Source organism: Coloeus monedula (assembly GCF_965178545.1).
Source record: "Coloeus monedula genome assembly, chromosome: 2".
In the NCBI taxonomy this organism is placed as follows: domain Eukaryota; kingdom Metazoa; phylum Chordata; class Aves; order Passeriformes; family Corvidae; genus Coloeus; species Coloeus monedula.
Window position 1 is genome coordinate 78,499,393 of NC_138782.1, and position 16,851 is coordinate 78,516,243.

Below are 16,851 nucleotides of genomic sequence, written 5' to 3' on the forward strand. Positions count from 1 at the left end.
TTCTTGATGGTACCTGGGAGTTTCCTAATAGTTTTCTCTATTGGAAAGGTGAGGCTAATTTTATCAGCTCTGATTCCAGTAAAAAGAGTGAAAGGCAATAAAGTGCAGTCAAAAGAGCTGGATTCAGTGAAGACAGTTTTAAAAAGATGTAATTTCAAACAACAGGAAATGGAACAATGTGAATTCAACAGTCTTGCTATTAAGCAGACAGAAAAAAATCACCTTTCTTGTGTTTCATTTCAAGGGAGAGGTGCATAAAAATGTGGTATCTCATTGAAAGAGATGTAGCTGAAAGTCTTCACAGGTTATATGGCAACAGGTGACTCTGAAGTGTGAAAGCAAACACAAGCCATCTATGCCAGAACGACTTAAGGAAAAATCCCAAAGGAAACAAAGTGGATCAGACAAGTTACTTAACTCAAACCCAAAATTTGAAAAGCAAATTAGAAACAATCATCTAACTTGACGAGCTACAAATAGTTTGAGAAACATCTTGCAAAAAACTACCATGATTATCAAAAAAGGAAAATAAAAAAGAAGTATACAGTAGTTTTCCAATTATGAAAGAAATAACCCACAACTCTTCAGAAAAGACAGCAGGGGTCTAGAAGAATCATGGGTGGTGTGAAGACTTACCAGGTGACAACTGCTCCCTTCTGACAGAGGAAGCCGGAGCAGCTGATGAAAAAAATACATGCCAAGTTGGGAAGCAACAAAAGGAAAGATTTCTCACCACTTCTGTGTCTGTTGAGAGTTTCTGTTGAAAATTTGAAAATACCCGAATATACTAAGACATGCAAAGCCTGAAGCACTCGGAGTTGTAAATGAGAGTTATCTGGAGATTGTATCACTACATACTAATCCTGTTTTATGCTCTTTCTCAGATGTTTATTACCAGTTGCTGCCAAACAGAAAATAATGGGCTAGATAGATCTTGGTGTGACACAGAATAACGTGTTTATTTTTTGTGGTTATGTAGTTTCAGGTGTTCCCAACAAACGTTAATGTAGCTACAAAGGAAGCACTGGCTGCTCATGGCTATAGTTGACTAGACTGCCTTGCTTTGTTTGTTTGTATGCTGAAGTTTGTTGGCTTGATCAATACAACCAAGCATGATGAATTACACATTTAGCTAAATATTTTCAGTGGTTCTGAAATCCTCTCTACAGTCTGACCTTAGTGATTTTCAAAAGGCATTGTTAGTCCTGGTGAGGCCTGGCACAACACAGCCAGCAGTGTGTTTCTGTTGTTCCCTTGACCACATGCCTGTAGCATTGTGAAACTGACAGTCTAGGTCATGTTAAACAGGCAAAATTAATAGATCACAGGATTTGGCTAACTCCAAGGAAACAGTTGGCATCCATTATTCCTCCCGATCCAGTCTGAAAAAGAGCTTTTGAGAGTAAGAGAGCAAGAATTGCAGGGTAATTGACCTCGGCAAGGTAATACTTACGCTCATCCTGGCATTTTAATTTCATCTTACTCCCATTAATTCATCAGTTAAACTAAACCAGTATTTTGCAAGTTAGTCTAAATTCTAAAAGTTGGGGTTTTTAAAATTGATTGGAAATAAAGTATAGCAATAAGATCACTAAAAAGTCAATGATACTTTGAAGAGAAAGGCGCTCATTACTCTGTTGTGACTGCTGCACCAAAGTGTCTATACTTATCAGCAAAGATGAGAGCACAGAAACCCCTCTAAGAGACACCCCCAGGGCAGCACGGTGAACACAGCTGGCTGTGCCACCTACAGGGGTTCTCCTCTATAAACCAATGACTGAAGAGAAATAAAATTCTAGTAACATTTGTTACTTCTGCTTCTTATCTCTCTGAACTTGAGAGGGTGTATTTTTTAGTGCCTCTTCCAACTATGCAGATTGCACTGCCAGAATGGAAGAACTATAGGATAAGCACAAATTGCTTGCAATACCAGAAATTTCATTCCTTTTTCCAGCTATCCTACACAGTCCTGAACTTCTGTGCTAGGACTTTAGCATTCTACAGGTCAAAGCAATTTACCTTTGCAAGTTTCCCTGAGCTGCTACAGCATTAAATAAATTTTTAAAAACCCCAAACTTAAAGTTATGACTACGCAAATTTTTAGGTGGGGATGGGTTGTTATGTTTTTTAAAGTTAAGACATGAAAATTACTGAACATAAAAGAAGGAAAGGAGTTTAGTTACTTCCTTGGACACCTCCAATTTTCCAGCCTAAAATGATTCTATCTCTGAAATAGTAACTTCAACTATAGGCACGTTCTCACTTGATACAGAGTTGCTGAGAGAACAGAACTTGTTGACTGAATCTTACAGCATTCTGGGCTCAGAAGCAGATCTGCATGTAAGAGTGGGTATACTTTTAAAATAAAGAATCATACAGCATTTTCAACAGTGAGTATTTTAGCATCAGGACAGTTTCCTTTTGTATTTTCTGACCAGTAGTTATGTTTTGGCCATATAATCACATATTACAAACCTAAAAATTTGTACTTGTATTTTTTGATGACACAGCAACTATTTTAAAACTTCATCTACATGTGAAGTTTACTAAACCTGTGCTTAGGGTTCCATGATTCCATTAGAATATCTGCAGTTTGACTATTCCAAACAAAGTACCCGACACAAGTATTTGAGAAATAGTAATTTTATTTGTCCTTATCATCATTAGTTTCAACAGTCATAAACTACATCATACAAAAAAGTAGACATAATCAGACTTAGGTTCTCTTCATATACATTCACCAAAACCATAACCCAAAGTAAAGGTTGAAAGGTTGAGCAAATTTAATGTCCTCTGTTCGTGTTGTAGTCTTTGGGTATAATTTAAACCAAGCAGTTGATTTGCATGGCTATTTGAAGGTGAATGTCCATTTACACAAGAAGCCAGCAGTAAGCTTTATTATGGAACTGGAATGCATGCAGTTTGCTAAAACCTACAAGCCATCCTGAAGCATTGATGAGGTAAGGGTTGGCAGTCGTCTTCATTTCTTTTCTGGAGGTTCATGTTTTACCCAGTCGTCAAAGCCACCAGCATACTGCTGAACTCTGAAAATATGCAGAAGATACCTTTCTCAAGAAGAGTCCTTCTTAATATTGTCTCTTACAAGGACACAGCAAAAAAAACAAAACCAAAAGTAAAAAATAAACACCCAAAACCCCACAAACAAAAAACCCCACAAAAAACAGATTAAAAAAAATGCACAGAAATTCTCTGCAACCATATACACTTGAACGTAGCTTCAATGAGCCAGATGGACATTTCTGGTACTCTAATACTGCCTGCTTCCATGCCATGAGTTCTGTAACTCCCTTCTTCCAAATGACACTGCTGGAGTTCAAACATCATGCAAGAAATAGCAGCTGGCTTAATGAAACAATTGCTGCTTCTTTTTTAAAAACAGGAGCACAGACTCGCAGCAGTGGGAGATTTACGTGTTACTGCGTCTAATACTTCAGATGTCACCAAAGAAACCCGGCACACTGATCGTTACTTCCTTGCAAACCTACATACTCTATAGGTCTGACATACCCTGTGCAAAACTAAACTCTGGAAAACAAAAATCCAGCACGCAAAACAACGCTGACTCCTTCAATTAGGCAGCACAAAAAGCAGGTAATGGAGGATATTTTACACTTTGAAACAAGAACATGCTTCCGTGCTTTTGACTAGAGTTAATAGGAATATTCCAGTTCATAAACTGCAGTTCAGTGAAAACATGAGCAAATAACCAATGTCTTAGATTTCATCTGCAGTCTTCAAAACAGCAAGGCACCTTCCAAAGGTAGGTTTAACAATTCTGCAAACCAAATGCTGCATTTGATTTCACTCTATCATAATCTCATTGCTTTGTTAGCTATTGCCTTCACTGCTTTACTCCTGGCAAATAATCCAAAGATTTTCAGGAAGTGAAGGCACCCTTTGTCAACAGTGAACATTACAGGTAGAACTGCAATTCAACAAAGGGTGTGGTTTCATAAACTATTTAATTTAAGATTGTACTTCTACCAAAGCAAGCAATTCTCCACCCTTCCAATCTTCCTCCATCTCAGAACTAGTGCTTATGAAACTGTATAAGGAAGAAGCATCTCAGCAAGGGAGCCCTAAGAGGCAGAAGGACCCTTCAGTGGCAGCGTGGTCTTGGAACAGTTTGTGTCACCAGTGGCACATGCGCAGAGCTGCTGAGGGGTTGTTTCAGAGGGTGGTACACCTCACTTAGCTGGAACATCCAGTGTTATCTTTCAGTTTCAGTGGAGACAAGAGGAGATGTCTAACTCAAATACCAATCATTTTGTTCATATTCCACATGTAAACTTTTACGCTTGCCCACAAGGTATGTGTTCTGCTTCATGGGGGGAAGTAGCATTAATCCCATCCTTACACACGAAGTCATACCTGCTGAAACCCAAGGACATGGCAAAACCAAGTGCTTGTTTACTTCTTGTTCCTGCCAAACAGGAGAAAACCACAGGGTCTGACTTGGATGGCATCTTTTGATTATACTGCTCCTTGAACTCTGCTGGGTCCATTCGTAGAGCTTCCATTAATTCACCCACTGGGAAATACAGAAAACAAGGTATTGTTTATTCTCCATCCACAGACAGGTTTACATTGCAAGACTTCCAATTGCTCTGGAAAGTTCAGCCTCATTACATGCCAGCAGCTTTCTAGCACCGTTCCTCTTTGCTCAGTCACCACCACTTGACTGCAGCCTTGCCCATTCCAGCCAGGAGGAACAAGGAACACCCGACGTCTGCACACAGCGGCGTTGACAACTTACGCGGTATGTTGATGGACTCCGGGATTTTTCCAAACTTGTCGATCTCCCACCTCTCCCGCACGTCAATGTGGAGGACGCTGGCCTTCTTCAAGTCTTTGAGCTCCTGGTAGGAGAGGTTCGGCGCCCCGGCGGCGCAGAGGCTGCGGCAGGTGGGGCCTGGCGGGGAGGCACAGCCGGTCAGACCCGCCCGCCCCGGACAGACCCATCCCCGCCCGCCCCCGCTCCCCGCTCACCGGGCGCTGCCGCCCGGCTCCAGCCGCCGCCCGCTGCCCGCAGGGCCCGCGCCGCCCGCCACCAGCTCCCGAGCCCCATCCCGGCGATGGCGGCCGCGCAGCCAGGACCGGCCCAGCCCCGCCACCCGCCCCCGCCGGCGGGGAGGAGACATCGCCTTCTCCGCAGGGGCGGGGGCTCGGAGCTTTGGTCGGCGCTGGCCCGCGCAGAGGATCGGGGAGCGGCGCCGGGGCGGCCACGCGTGGCACCTTCCGGCACCGGGGGCAGCCGGGTCACACAGACACCGCCTCCGGTTTCGGTACATCCAGCAACTGCTGCCTTGCCTGGGCGGGGTAAATTCTACCGGCCAACTCAAACTGTTGAGACGCCTGGAAGTACCAAAGGCTGGGAGAGTAAACAGAGATGAGGAATTTTGATGCCAAATCTAATTTAAAAAACCCTAGCCTCTGAGTGTTATACCGAGGAGAAAAGGTGATTTTAGCACCAGCCTGCACAACTTTCACCACTGTCACTGTCCCCTTAGGGCCACAGGAGATGTGGTCCAGGCACCGGTCTCCTTTCTGGTGACCAGTGAGAGGATGTGCGGGAATGGCATGAAGGTGCATCACAGGAGGTTTAGGTTAGATATTATGAAAACCTTCACCCAGAGGGTGGTCAGGCACTCGAACAGCCTTCTCAAGGAAGTGGTCATGGCACCAGACTTCAAGAAGTGTTTGGACAATACTCTGATCCACATGGTGTGTGATTCTTATGGCTGTACTGTGAACAGCCAGGAGTTGGACTCAAACTTTGTGTGTGCCTTCCAACGCAGGATATTCTATGATTCTATGATCCCTAGTTTCAGTTTGGAACGTTTCAGTTTTGAACCAAAACCCTAGTTTTGTTTTTGAAAGCTGTCAGTCTTCCAGCCACAAGGACTAATGGCCAAGACATGTGAGTGGACAAATGAGGGTCCTTCTGTTCCACACATTTTAAATCAGTACTCTGTATTTACTGCATACCTTTGTAGATATGTTACATACCAGCAATTCTATTCTTTGAAAGCAGGCATGCTGGATCTTTCCATAAAAGATGCATTTTGAGGAGTATGTTGTGGAATCTTTACTAGTAAGAGTTTTCCTTCTCAAAACAAGAACAAAATATTTCTTTGTACTGTAAAGTGTGACAAATTGAACTTGGCACATATAACTGGTTCACTAGCTGCCCTTCTGCCAGCCTCTCCATATGGCCTCCTTAACAGGCATTTGCAAATTGCCTGTCTGAAGCAGTATATCTATAAATGAATTGAGGTTTTATGCATTTTCCATTTCCCACAAGGTAAGGATAGAACACACTGCTTCTAGAAATTATCTTTTGAAGGATAGTTTACTGTATATTTTATCTGTAGTAAAATAATGACCACAGTTCACTTATTGCATGTATCACCATAAGGACCATAATCCGTTCAATGTGAAGCACTAGAACACTTGTCATATGAAATGCATACTCACAGGAAGATGCGTTTTTATGGTTTTAATTTGACCCTGGATCATATTATGTACAAAAGGAGAGAACACACTTGTTCTTGAAACTAGCTCGTCTGCCAAAATAGGAAGCATCCACTAGCTGTCTTGTGAAAGACTGAGAATTTGAGGTCAGAACAGATCAAGCTTGGGTAACTCCCGCAGCTTGGTGAGAAGGTGGGGAGCAGCACATTCAATTCTCCTTTTGTCTTCATGGCTGCACCCATCCAACCCCTCCTCAGCAGCTTCCTTCATTTCACCTCTTAGGACTCTCTCTCCATTTCACCCTCTCCATTTCACCTTTCCTTCACTTGACTCTCCCGTTCTGCACAGCCTCCCACACTCAAACTCAGTGGCACCCAACCCAGTTTCCACTAGCTCCTCCCACCAGTGCTGGACACCCTTTACTCTGCCTGTCCCCGGCGGGGATATGCACATTTGATGTCCCTCCCACGGTGGGTGCCTCGGAAATCCACGCAGGGCCCAGCTCCTGCTGCATAACCTCTGGGCACGACTGTCCACAGCCCTGCGCGCTGGCAAACCCCCTCTTAGCGCGCTACCCACGGGCATAAACCCAGCGCAGCGTCTCGGGGTCTTTCAGCAAAATTCAGACGTGAAGGTCACCCCACCCTTTGCACCGTCCTTGCCCTGAGTTTCCAGGGTGCCCCGCAGCCAGACCTGTCGCTACCTGTTGCCTCTCAGTGGGCCCCGGTGCGCTCCCGGGCGGTCCCGCTTCCCCACCGCTCTTCCCACCCGGGACACGCGTTGTGCCCTGGAACCAGCACCAACCCCGCTGCCACTCGTGCGGCCGCCCCGGGTTCCGCGGGGAGCCGCCCGCGCTGCGGCTGGGGCGGGGAGCGGCGCGGCGAGGCCGGGGGCGGAGCGGAGCGGAGCTTCCTCCGCCGCTTCCTGCCGCCGCCGCGCCTGCCGCCGCCGCCCGCCGCTCCGTGAGTGCGGGGCGCGGGGAGGGGGCGCGCGGCACAGCGCGGGGGGCGCCGGGGCCGCGCCGGGCCCGTCCTGCGCAGCCGGGGGGGGGGGGTCGCGGAGCCTCGGCCGCGGCCGGAGGGTCGGGCCGGGCCGATCGGCCTCGCCATGGCGGCGGCCGGGCCCGCGGCCTGCGGAGCCGCGTCCCTCGGGGCGCCGGGCGGGCGCGGGGCGCGGGCTGGGGGCGGTCGGAGGGGGCTCTGCCCCGCCGTGGCCCCGGGCCGGGCGGGCCGCCCCTCCCCGCTGCCCGCGGCACCCACGGAGCGCTGCCCGGCGCTTCTCCCGCCGGGCTGGTGGCCAAGTGCGGCAGGTGTTGGGTCGCCACCCACGAGCTGCTGGTGGCGACCTCCCGCTGTCGGTGTGGAGCGGGTTAAGCCTGCCGAGACATAAGAAGGGCAGCGCCGGGCCGCCTCCGTGACCCGCAGCGCGCTCGCGGTGTGTTCGATTGAGGGCGGTCGGTGGCGGCGCCTGTGGCCGGGTAGAGCACGCGGCCCGGTCACCCGGCGGAGGGCACAGGGCTGCGGTGCGCCCGGCTCCGCGCTGCCCGGCTCCCGCTGCCCGCGCTGCCTGTGCCGGCCTGCAGCTGCCGCCGCCGCGGCCTCAAGTTGGTGCTCCGCGCCCGTGCCCGGGGATTAGATGACAGCCCGGTGCCGGTCCTCGCGGTTAATCTGAGACGTGGTGTTTTAAACCCATAGCTGCAACTCTACACGTTTTATTTATTATTGGGATTCTCTGATTTGATTCCTTTTTTTTTTCTTTCTGTCTTTTGCTGTCACGTCCTTTACTTTAGGACTTTGTCCTGCCCTTGCTCTAGCTATGTTGCTACTTGTGCTGTTAAGCAGGATATGCACGACAGCATATTAAACGTAGGTGCAGTAGAATGAAGACATCAAGAACATAGAAGCAGATGGCAATAGCTGCAGGTGTAGCACTCTATTCTAGTTGCATGTCATCTTTAACTACAAGTATTTCCCGATTTCATTAAATAATCTTCATACAAACATAAAGAGTGGAGTTGTATTTAAAGGATTCTTTCCCTTCTCATTTTGTAGCTTTTTAAATAGAAGCATAGTAATGGCACGAGCATGTGCAAGAATGAAGCAGAATATGCCTTTGTGAAATTGTTCTGGTGTTTACTACATTTGTAAATATTTTGTCAGATTTCTTCATGAAATATTGAAGACCTGGTGCTTTGTAGCTTTATTTCTATGAGGTTCACAGAACTGCAGCTAGTGTCTCAGGGGTTCTGTTTTGAGCATCAATTGTAGATCGAGGACAAGTTGTTCCACTTCAGACGTGCCATCAAAACAAACTGGGGCAGTCTGTGTGGAGGAAGAAAATGGAATAAAATTTTTTGTTCTTGCTGGCAAGACTTAGACTTTCAAAGAGCTCAAACTAGTAGTAACTTACTGTTTTATCTGTTCTACCCTCACTGATTAACCAAGTCCCACAACACCCTTACAGAGTAGATAGGAAGTTATGTGCAGCCATTGTCTTCCTTCATCTGCTCCAGCTCAGCCCTTTAGGCAGAGGTACAGCAGGAGTCTTAGCTTAAAGTATTGTCTTGTGTGGGTTTCAGCCTTCTGTCTCACACACATGCTGCAACTACAGTTCCTTTTTTATTTCTTCGAATTCACAGAATTAGCATTTCTCTAAAAGTCCTCTTAAAGTAAATATTGCCCTTATTTTCTGTTATGACATCTTGGACTGCTTTTTCCCCAGTTTTTGGCCACATGGTTGTCCTGGCAGGGTACTGTGGGTTCACTGGTTACTCTCCAGCTGTTTCAGTTCTTATGCCCTCAGATTTTCTATGGTGATGGCACAGTAATGTTGGTGTTTGTATCATGGGAGTCCACAGTCTGTCATCTGACTGCCTTTTCGCATACAAAGTTTTCACTTGCAAGCCAACATCATTAGTTATAAGCTATGGCTCTTTTTATAGTACTTAGGTGTTTTGCTTTTTAAAGGATGAGTTTTCTAGGAAGACCTGTGTTGGACCACAAATGCATCTACCCAGATGTTTTTCCCTTTTGGTGTATTATAAAAAAACCCCGAACATTTAATGCAAGCTAGAGAACATAAACAAAAGTTGCAATTTGCTTTATGGGGCTGGATGTTGACAGGTATATCTGAAATTTTCCATATAATTTTGCTATAAAATACTAGCAAAAATATGTCAGCAAAGTACTACTCTCTTTACCCGCTCAATGCTTTAATATACTCTAGTCATAAGCCCAGTTACAGAGTCTTTTCATTTTTGTTTCTGGACACATCTGGCTTCTGTTCATCTTTAGAGGTAATTTTTCTGTGGCAAGTGGTTTCAGAAGGAAATCTGAGGGGGATTGTGCAGGATACAAACACGAAAGTTGATGAAACATGCTTAGCATGGGCAGCTGGATAAAGTGGATTAATGAAAGTGAGAGATGCTATGAGATTTTTACTGTCACTTGGAAAATTGTATCTAGTGGTCCAAAGCCTCTGTCTCACTCCTTGCTCAAAAAGTACATCAGTGTCTCACCCTTTTAGGACTGTGATACGACGTCAGGATTGGCGTTTGAGCTCCGGTGATGGTGTAGGATGTGTGATGTACCTTTGGGCTAGGGAATCTCAGAGATGGTGCTTTCAGAATTTCAGATGACATTTTCCAGGGGAAGAAGCTTGGCTGCCACTACCAGTCAGCAATTCTGGTCCTTTTACTGCTCTCGCAGGCAGCGGGGGCTTGTTTTCCGCAGAGGTTTCGGTGGCTGTCAGAGCGCCGCGGAGCTTCCCGGCCTGCTGATGGGTGACACTGCCCGGCTGCTGACCGTGATGGATGTGGGGCCTGTTTTGATTGCGTGACACTTGGTCTAGTGGCGAGCAAGCCAAAATGCCACAGGTAATGCTTGGAACAGATGTCCGAAATACATCAACTTGCAGCTTACATCAAAACATGCAGCAGTTGTGGAGGATCTGGCATTACTGATCCATACAGGGACCTTTCACAGATGTGTTTCAAAGCATCTTTGGACTTAACCTGCACATCTGTGCTGTTCCTTAATCCCTTTGGTTCAAGGCTGCTGTTGACAGCTGGACAGTTCTGTTAACATGAAAGTGTTGTCTTTCTGTTAGCATGAAAGTTTCTTTCACATGAAGTGCTAATTTTTCCCAGTATTCAGTGTATGCTCTGCCCTTTCAGTATGACACAGGTTTTTCTTTGCATTAGCAATATAAAATGATACAATTTTAACTTGAAAGTTTGACAACAAGTGGTGAGACAGCTGGAATTCAGGATACCTCAGATGAATTGAGAGATTGAGGTAAATGTGTTTTCCCCAGCTTCTTTGAATTTAGGTGCTCACTGATGAAATAATTAACAGTACTGGTTCCACAGTTAATGGGCAGTCCTACTGGGAGAGCATTACCCATATCTGAAACAGTACTGGAGATTATCTGTAGACTCACTTGGGTACATTTCATAGAGTAAGTATGCTTAGGCTGGTGGGTTTTGCATAATTTTTGTCTTGTTTGCATTCTAGTAATGCAACTGTAATCCTAGTTAATCAAGAATCAGAAAAATACTGTAATAGGTATTACACAAATAAGAACAAAAATGTGGCACTTGTCTGAAAGAGCTCGCACTTTAGTTATAAGAAGAGGGGAAAAGTGATCTAGGCAGATGGAAGCAGTGATATGGTATTAATCAGTGCAGCAGGTTGTTTCTGAAACATACTGGTGGTCTGGTTTGTGTTTCTTATAAGCATCATGGTGAAGGTACAGCATGGAAAAACTCCCTAAGGTGACACATTTCAGCATTTAGTAAGTGAACTGTAGACATTCTATGAGGAGGGGCTCAGCTTCCGGGTAAGAAGTGCCAGATGATAAGATGGGAAAAGGTTTTGGGAAGTGAAGACAGTTTGCTTCTCCCACTCCCTTGCATAAAGATGTTGTTAAGTGGAATAACCTGGTTGGTTTGGCTGGTTTGGTTTGGTTTGGTTTCCCAAGGAAAAGTGATTTTTAGTTCATACTAGCCTTGTAACTTTTATTTGTCTTAGCTGTACTGAATTACTGCAAAAAGCAATTTTTTTTAAAAGTAGCAGTTACTTATTTTAGGAACTACATTCAACTCTTGTAAGTATCTAAATATATACTTTATGAAGAGGGTTAATTTCTAAATATAGGAATATGAATGCTGTTAAATATAGACTATTTCAAGCATATCTTACATTTAAAGTAGTCTAGGCACACCATAGATTTAACTTAACAAATTCAGCACATTGATTTTTGGCACTCTGTCAAATCTGAAGCTTTTAAAATTAGATAGGCAGATCATTCTGCTGCTTTTGAAGTGGTTTGTTCTTTCTAGAATGGTGGAAATGAGCAGTTGAGTGAGGAGGTTTTGATCTTAATCAGGTTTTTGTAGGAAGACTGACATTAGGAGTCTTTTAAGAAGTGAAAAGTCAACTGAGAATAGCTAGTGATGGTGATGATTACACTTCAAACTCTTGTATGCTGAGCTCAAAGAATCTGACCACGTTTGGCAAGGATTAGTTCTTAGTTTTGTATGAAATGTTTTTTTGAAAGGAAAAAGTTTAGGTTTTTCTAATCCAGGTTTTTGTATTTTTTGATTTTTTCCCAATGAAACTGCATAATTTCTATTTAAGATTTTTACTGTGTGCCAAGTAGAGATGAGGGTAGAGCTAACATACCCTCTAAACTCAGGTTTTTCTACCACAAAAATCAGTGTCTTTTTATCTGTCAGATACATTAGTCAAATATCGTATGCTCCATGACTTGGTTTTATGTGTACAGAATGAAGAACTTAAATGTATTTGCTTTTCCATCACAAAAGGAAACTTCAAGCAAGGGTTTGTGGTGGCTTCTTTCTGCATAGGAAAAGGAGGAGAGTCTGTCCTGTTTAAGATACTCCATAGTTGGTGGCTATAGACACAAAATACTCATTGGACAGAGTAAAAAAATATGAGAATGGGTTGGAAAGAGGCAAATCATGGGAATACTACCATGGTTTTTAATCTTCAGTGTGTCAAGTTTGTTTTGTCTGAATTGTTTTTCTCTCTTTTTTTTTTTTCCCTTTTCTCCTGCTTGTCCTGAATGGCTTGTGCCTATGACAAACAATAAGCTATAAAGCATCCCTTTTGTTTTTTTCTTAGCTGTATTTTATGCTTTCTTGAATCTATGTTTGTTCAGGATTTTCATTCCAATAAAATCTCAAATCTTTTATTTCCCATGAACTGAAATATTTCTGAGAAGTTATTTCTGAAGCATCTTAAGTTTCTTCCTCATTTAACTCAATTAAATATAACAATCAAATTCCTGGCATAAACATTTTGATTTTGAAATTACGTTGACTGATGTTGATCATGTTTTTATTAAATGGGATCTTTAATTTGTAATGTTTGCAGTCCCTGAATGTACTGGAAAAGGGCAGACAGTACTCCATATACACTGTGCTACTTGCATCATAGATTGTGTGGAATAGCTCATTGCTCTTACCCTTCCATCACACTGCCGTGCTTTTCAAAATCAGGCACATACCCTGGCTGGCTAAGTCCTTGATATGCTCTGGTTTTTCCAAGAGCTCACAGGTCAGTAAACATTGTCTGATGGATGTCCATCTATGTGTGTGTCCATGAAAAGTAATTAATCTAATGGTCCATGTTGTCTTTTCCTCTGCCTGCTCTTAGTGAAAGGAAACTGAAAAGTGTCTGGGCTGTGCAGTGTGAATGCAGCTTCTTACACCAGTGTTCATTTCTAATGCCATGTTGATTATGTTGGGCTTGAAGTGTCATGTTTTCAGTCATTGTGGGTATCAGCTGATGCTGTTTTTTCCCAGTGTCCTGAGGGTCCCTAGGATACGGGTCCAGCAGTGGTCTGTGTGTGCTCTGATCCAGATCCTATCCCCTGTGCTGTCAGTCACCGGAGTTCACAGGTGGTAAAGGCTTGCTTGTATTTCAGCTGCTTGGGCCCACAATTATTTATTTGAGCCCTCTAAATGTACTGATATGAAAATCACTTTCATTGGAATGAAGTCTGTGGTTTGGACAGTCTTACATAATCTGTCCAAAGAGATCAAAATTGTTACGCCGAGATGAACTCATAGACTGTTTATGTCAACGTTGAATCACCTAAACACAACCATGTTCCTTTAGGGAGGACATTTTTGCTGTCTTTGCTACTGACTCTTTACATAATTTAGTGTAGGACCTTGTGTTTTCTCACAGCAGCTCTATAGGCCTTAGTGTTTGATGAATGTCTCGATTAATCTTGTGCTCAGTTAAGCGGCAGTGCGACAAGTGGTGATGGGTAGTTTCACATGAAACTTGGGTATATATGATAAGCTGCCAAGGCAGAAAGACACAGATGAAGTTGTTTGAACCTCCTCATGTTTTAGGGATGCCAGGTTGCATGGCTGCTGATGGACATTACGTGTGCTAACATCTGTTGGAAATATATAATCAAGAGCTGGAATATGTAGGTCTTTCTTACTGTATGAACAGGAATTGTGAACCCATGAAATCAGCAAAGCTGAATTCAGTGGCACTGTTCACTTGCATGTCTAAGCTTTATAACCATAAGTATAGGAAAATTTGAAATCTGTGATTTAAGAACATGGTATTTAATATAGTATAAGCTAATTTCTACGTAAATGTAGCATTTTGCAAAAAATGCGTTGTATTTTTGCAAGGCTTGAGGAGACGTGAAGCCGTTGATGCAAGGAAGCAGCAAGTAAAGATTTCTTTCATACTCTACAAAAATTTGACTTGTCCAAAGCAAATCTCTAATGGGTAGGTTCATGCAGAACCTCCAGCACTATTAGCATGTGTGGCAGATGCAGGGACATCTATCCAAATCTGTAGGAACCGGGAACAGGAACTTGGAGGTACAAATTGCCTGCTTCACTTCAGGGAAGGCTGTTCAGATACCAGTGGTGGTGGTGCTCTAATACCAATATTGATGACTGTTCTGCTGATTGGCTTGATGGATAAATAAGGAGAGGGAATATTGAATTCAATATAATGGTTGATTCCTGTGTCTCTCAGAGCTTCAGTGGTACAAAGGTCTAAATGCATATACAGAAAAGATTAAAAAACCTTAAGTAGACAAACCTGCTAAACTTTTGCAAACTTAACTAATTGATCTGTAGTAAGACTATACCTTTTGGTATTCCCAAATGTAGGGCGTTTTAGAGGTTTCCCATACCTAAATGCAGTAGCACAGTTGAAAATCTTTGGTCCTGGTGGCTCAGGTGACACTACTAGCCTGTTTCTGGTGCACAATAAGATGTCATTTTATTTCTGAACAGAATGGCTCACATGTTTGCAGTGTATGAATATTTGACTATTTTATGTTCATATGCTTTGTATGTGAAAACAAAAATCTGTTTTTATGAACAACACTGTTAAAAGACAAACTGTAAACTAAGCCCCAGTGTCTGTCTGATGCACAACTACAGTCCTTCAGCGAATTCACATTTGGATTTTGATTAAATGACTGGTGTGTCAAAATCTCTGAGGATTTTTTTTTAAAGTTTACTGGCAAATATCTGTGCTTTAATTCTGTTCCTCATAGGACTTCTTGATTAATGACACAAACTTCCTATGAGAGACTTCATCTTTATGGATTCTCCAATGTTTAATAGAGGGGTCAGCTTGCACTCCAATCTCTTGTCCCTCATAGGATAGAACACTTTAATCAGATTTGGAAGACTTTTATTTTCTTATAGTGTTTGAAATTGCTCAAAAACTTTTAGGGAATGTGCCAAGGGTAAATGATGACTGAAACCTTTCATAAGGGATATATATTAAGGAAGAGAAACATTTATTTTGATGAAGTTTTTCTGGTATGTTATGGTTGTAGCTCTGTAATAACTTACTTTGCAATTGCATTATGAAGAAAATCTTGATCTCTCAAATATTTAACACCACTGCTTAGAAGTGAGTGTGTCCCCTTTTCCTACAGATACAATTCATAATGTTCTGTAACTGATCTAGCGACATTCCTAAGACTTCCTTCCTGACATGTTCATACTCCTTGTTACATAGTAGCTGACGTTAGACCAAGCCTAAAACTGCATTCGCCAGGTTCGAATGTGTGGTTTGATCTTGTGCTTTCAAACTTGCTACATTTGATGAAACATTTCAATAGCAATAACAATAAAGCAACCTCTGTTTGTCTTTCCTAGTAAGCAACAGATGCGGGTGAAAGATCCATCAAGAACCAACCCTGAGAAGCCAAAGAGAAGCAAAAGGCCTAACAGGCCACAGGATGAGGACTCTTCAGATGATATTTCAGGTAAGTACATTAGGTGATGTTTGTCCTGAGGTTGAGGATTAATAACTTCCATGTTGACTGATGAAAACCACAAATCATGGTACCATGAAATACTTTTCTTGCTTGAATTTATAACAGAAATATCCCCAGTCAAATGTTTATGACATGATCAGCTGTTACGCTACATGACTGCTCTGAAGGGCTGGAGAGTTGGTTGATCTTCGATGACAACCTCTTCAAAGCAGAATGGTCCTTTCCTCTCCATGTAAGGTCAAGCACGTGTGGCAGGAGGCTTCTTGGCTGAACAGGGAGCTTCCAGCTGAGCACAGAGGGGAAAAAGAAGGGCAGAGAGGGTGGAGACAGGTTTGGGCTGCCCTTGCAGAGGTCTGAAGTGTGCAGGATTAGGGATTAGGTAAAGCAGCTTCAGTTAGATTTGGATCTGATGAGGGATGTGAAGAGTAAGATGAGCCTGTATGGATACAGTGACAGTAAAATGAAGACTAGGGTGAGTGCAAACCTCCTGTGTGAGGGGGCAGGGGTCCTAGGGACACAGGAGGAAGAGGCTGAGTAACTCAATTCTTCCTTTGCTTCTGTCTTCACATGTAAGCTCTGCACTAGATTCTCTTTGGCTCCTGACCTTAATGGGAAACTTTGGGATATAAATATAGTCCAGAGTAGAAGATTGAGAACTGTTAAACAGGCTGGATGTGCACGAGTCCATGGGGTCAGATGGGATGCATCTGAAGTTGCTGAGAAAACTGGTTGATGTCATTGTGAGGCTATGCTCTGCTGTCTAGTCATGGCAGCAAAGTGAGGAGAGCAGTTGATATGCAGGATAGGTCTGCCATTCAGAGTGACTTAGACTGACTGGAGAAATGGGCTGGCAGAAACTTCTCAGTGTTCAACAACGGCAAGTGGAGAGTTTGGCACCTGGGCATAACCACATCCAATTACAGGGTGGGAATTAATGGCTTGAAAGTAGCTTTGCAGAAAAGGTCCTGGGGGTCCTCATGCACACACTGAATAAAACCGAGCTGTGCTGTTTGTGCCTGCTATAGGCAGGATTGTATCAATGAGAGCGCAGGGCAG

General features: G+C 43.7%; 2 protein-coding genes across 5 annotated transcripts in view; one reads left to right on the forward strand and one right to left on the reverse strand.

Moving 5' to 3' along the window:
• Nucleotides 1-2,637: 2,637 nt before the first annotated feature.
• TSTD1 (thiosulfate sulfurtransferase like domain containing 1) lies at nt 2,638-5,168 on the reverse strand. The gene is made up of 4 exons (XM_082277287.1): nt 5,011-5,168; nt 4,778-4,933; nt 4,393-4,552; nt 2,638-3,044 (listed from the first exon to the last, which is right to left on the reverse strand). The coding sequence occupies exons 1-4, from the start codon at nt 5,087-5,089 to the stop codon at nt 2,981-2,983; spliced, it is 459 nt and encodes a 152-aa protein (XP_082133413.1). The 5' UTR covers nt 5,090-5,168; the 3' UTR covers nt 2,638-2,980.
• A 2,179-nt stretch (nt 5,169-7,347) lies between these two features.
• The window catches only part of USP45 (ubiquitin specific peptidase 45), a 49,162-nt gene continuing 39,658 nt past the window's right edge, over nt 7,348-16,851 (forward strand). For 3 of the 4 annotated variants that reach the window (XR_014227380.1, XM_082303462.1, XM_082303464.1), the window contains exons 1-2: nt 7,348-7,457; nt 15,674-15,783. Coding sequence is in view for 3 of the 4 variants with exons in the window: in XM_082303462.1 (XP_082159588.1) it covers nt 15,684-15,783 (100 nt within the window). In the remaining variant the exon portion in view is untranslated. Of the gene's footprint in view, nt 7,458-10,129; nt 10,370-12,893; nt 13,077-15,673; nt 15,784-16,851 lie in introns of those variants that run through there. The other variant, XM_082303463.1, reaches the window with a different exon arrangement.

Excerpts from the sequence above, each read along its gene's own strand:
- TSTD1 (XM_082277287.1), bottom strand. The coding sequence starts at position 5,089 with ATGGGGCTCGGGAGCTGGTGGCGGGCGGCGCGGGCCCTGCGGGCAGCG. Across the intron at positions 4,553-4,777 it reads GGAGTCCATCAACATACCGC|TGGGTGAATTAATGGAAGCT; the intron begins GTAAGTTGTCAA and ends TGTATTTCCCAG. Across the intron at positions 3,045-4,392 it reads ATGTCCTTGGGTTTCAGCAG|AGTTCAGCAGTATGCTGGTG; the intron begins GTATGACTTCGT and ends GCATATTTTCAG.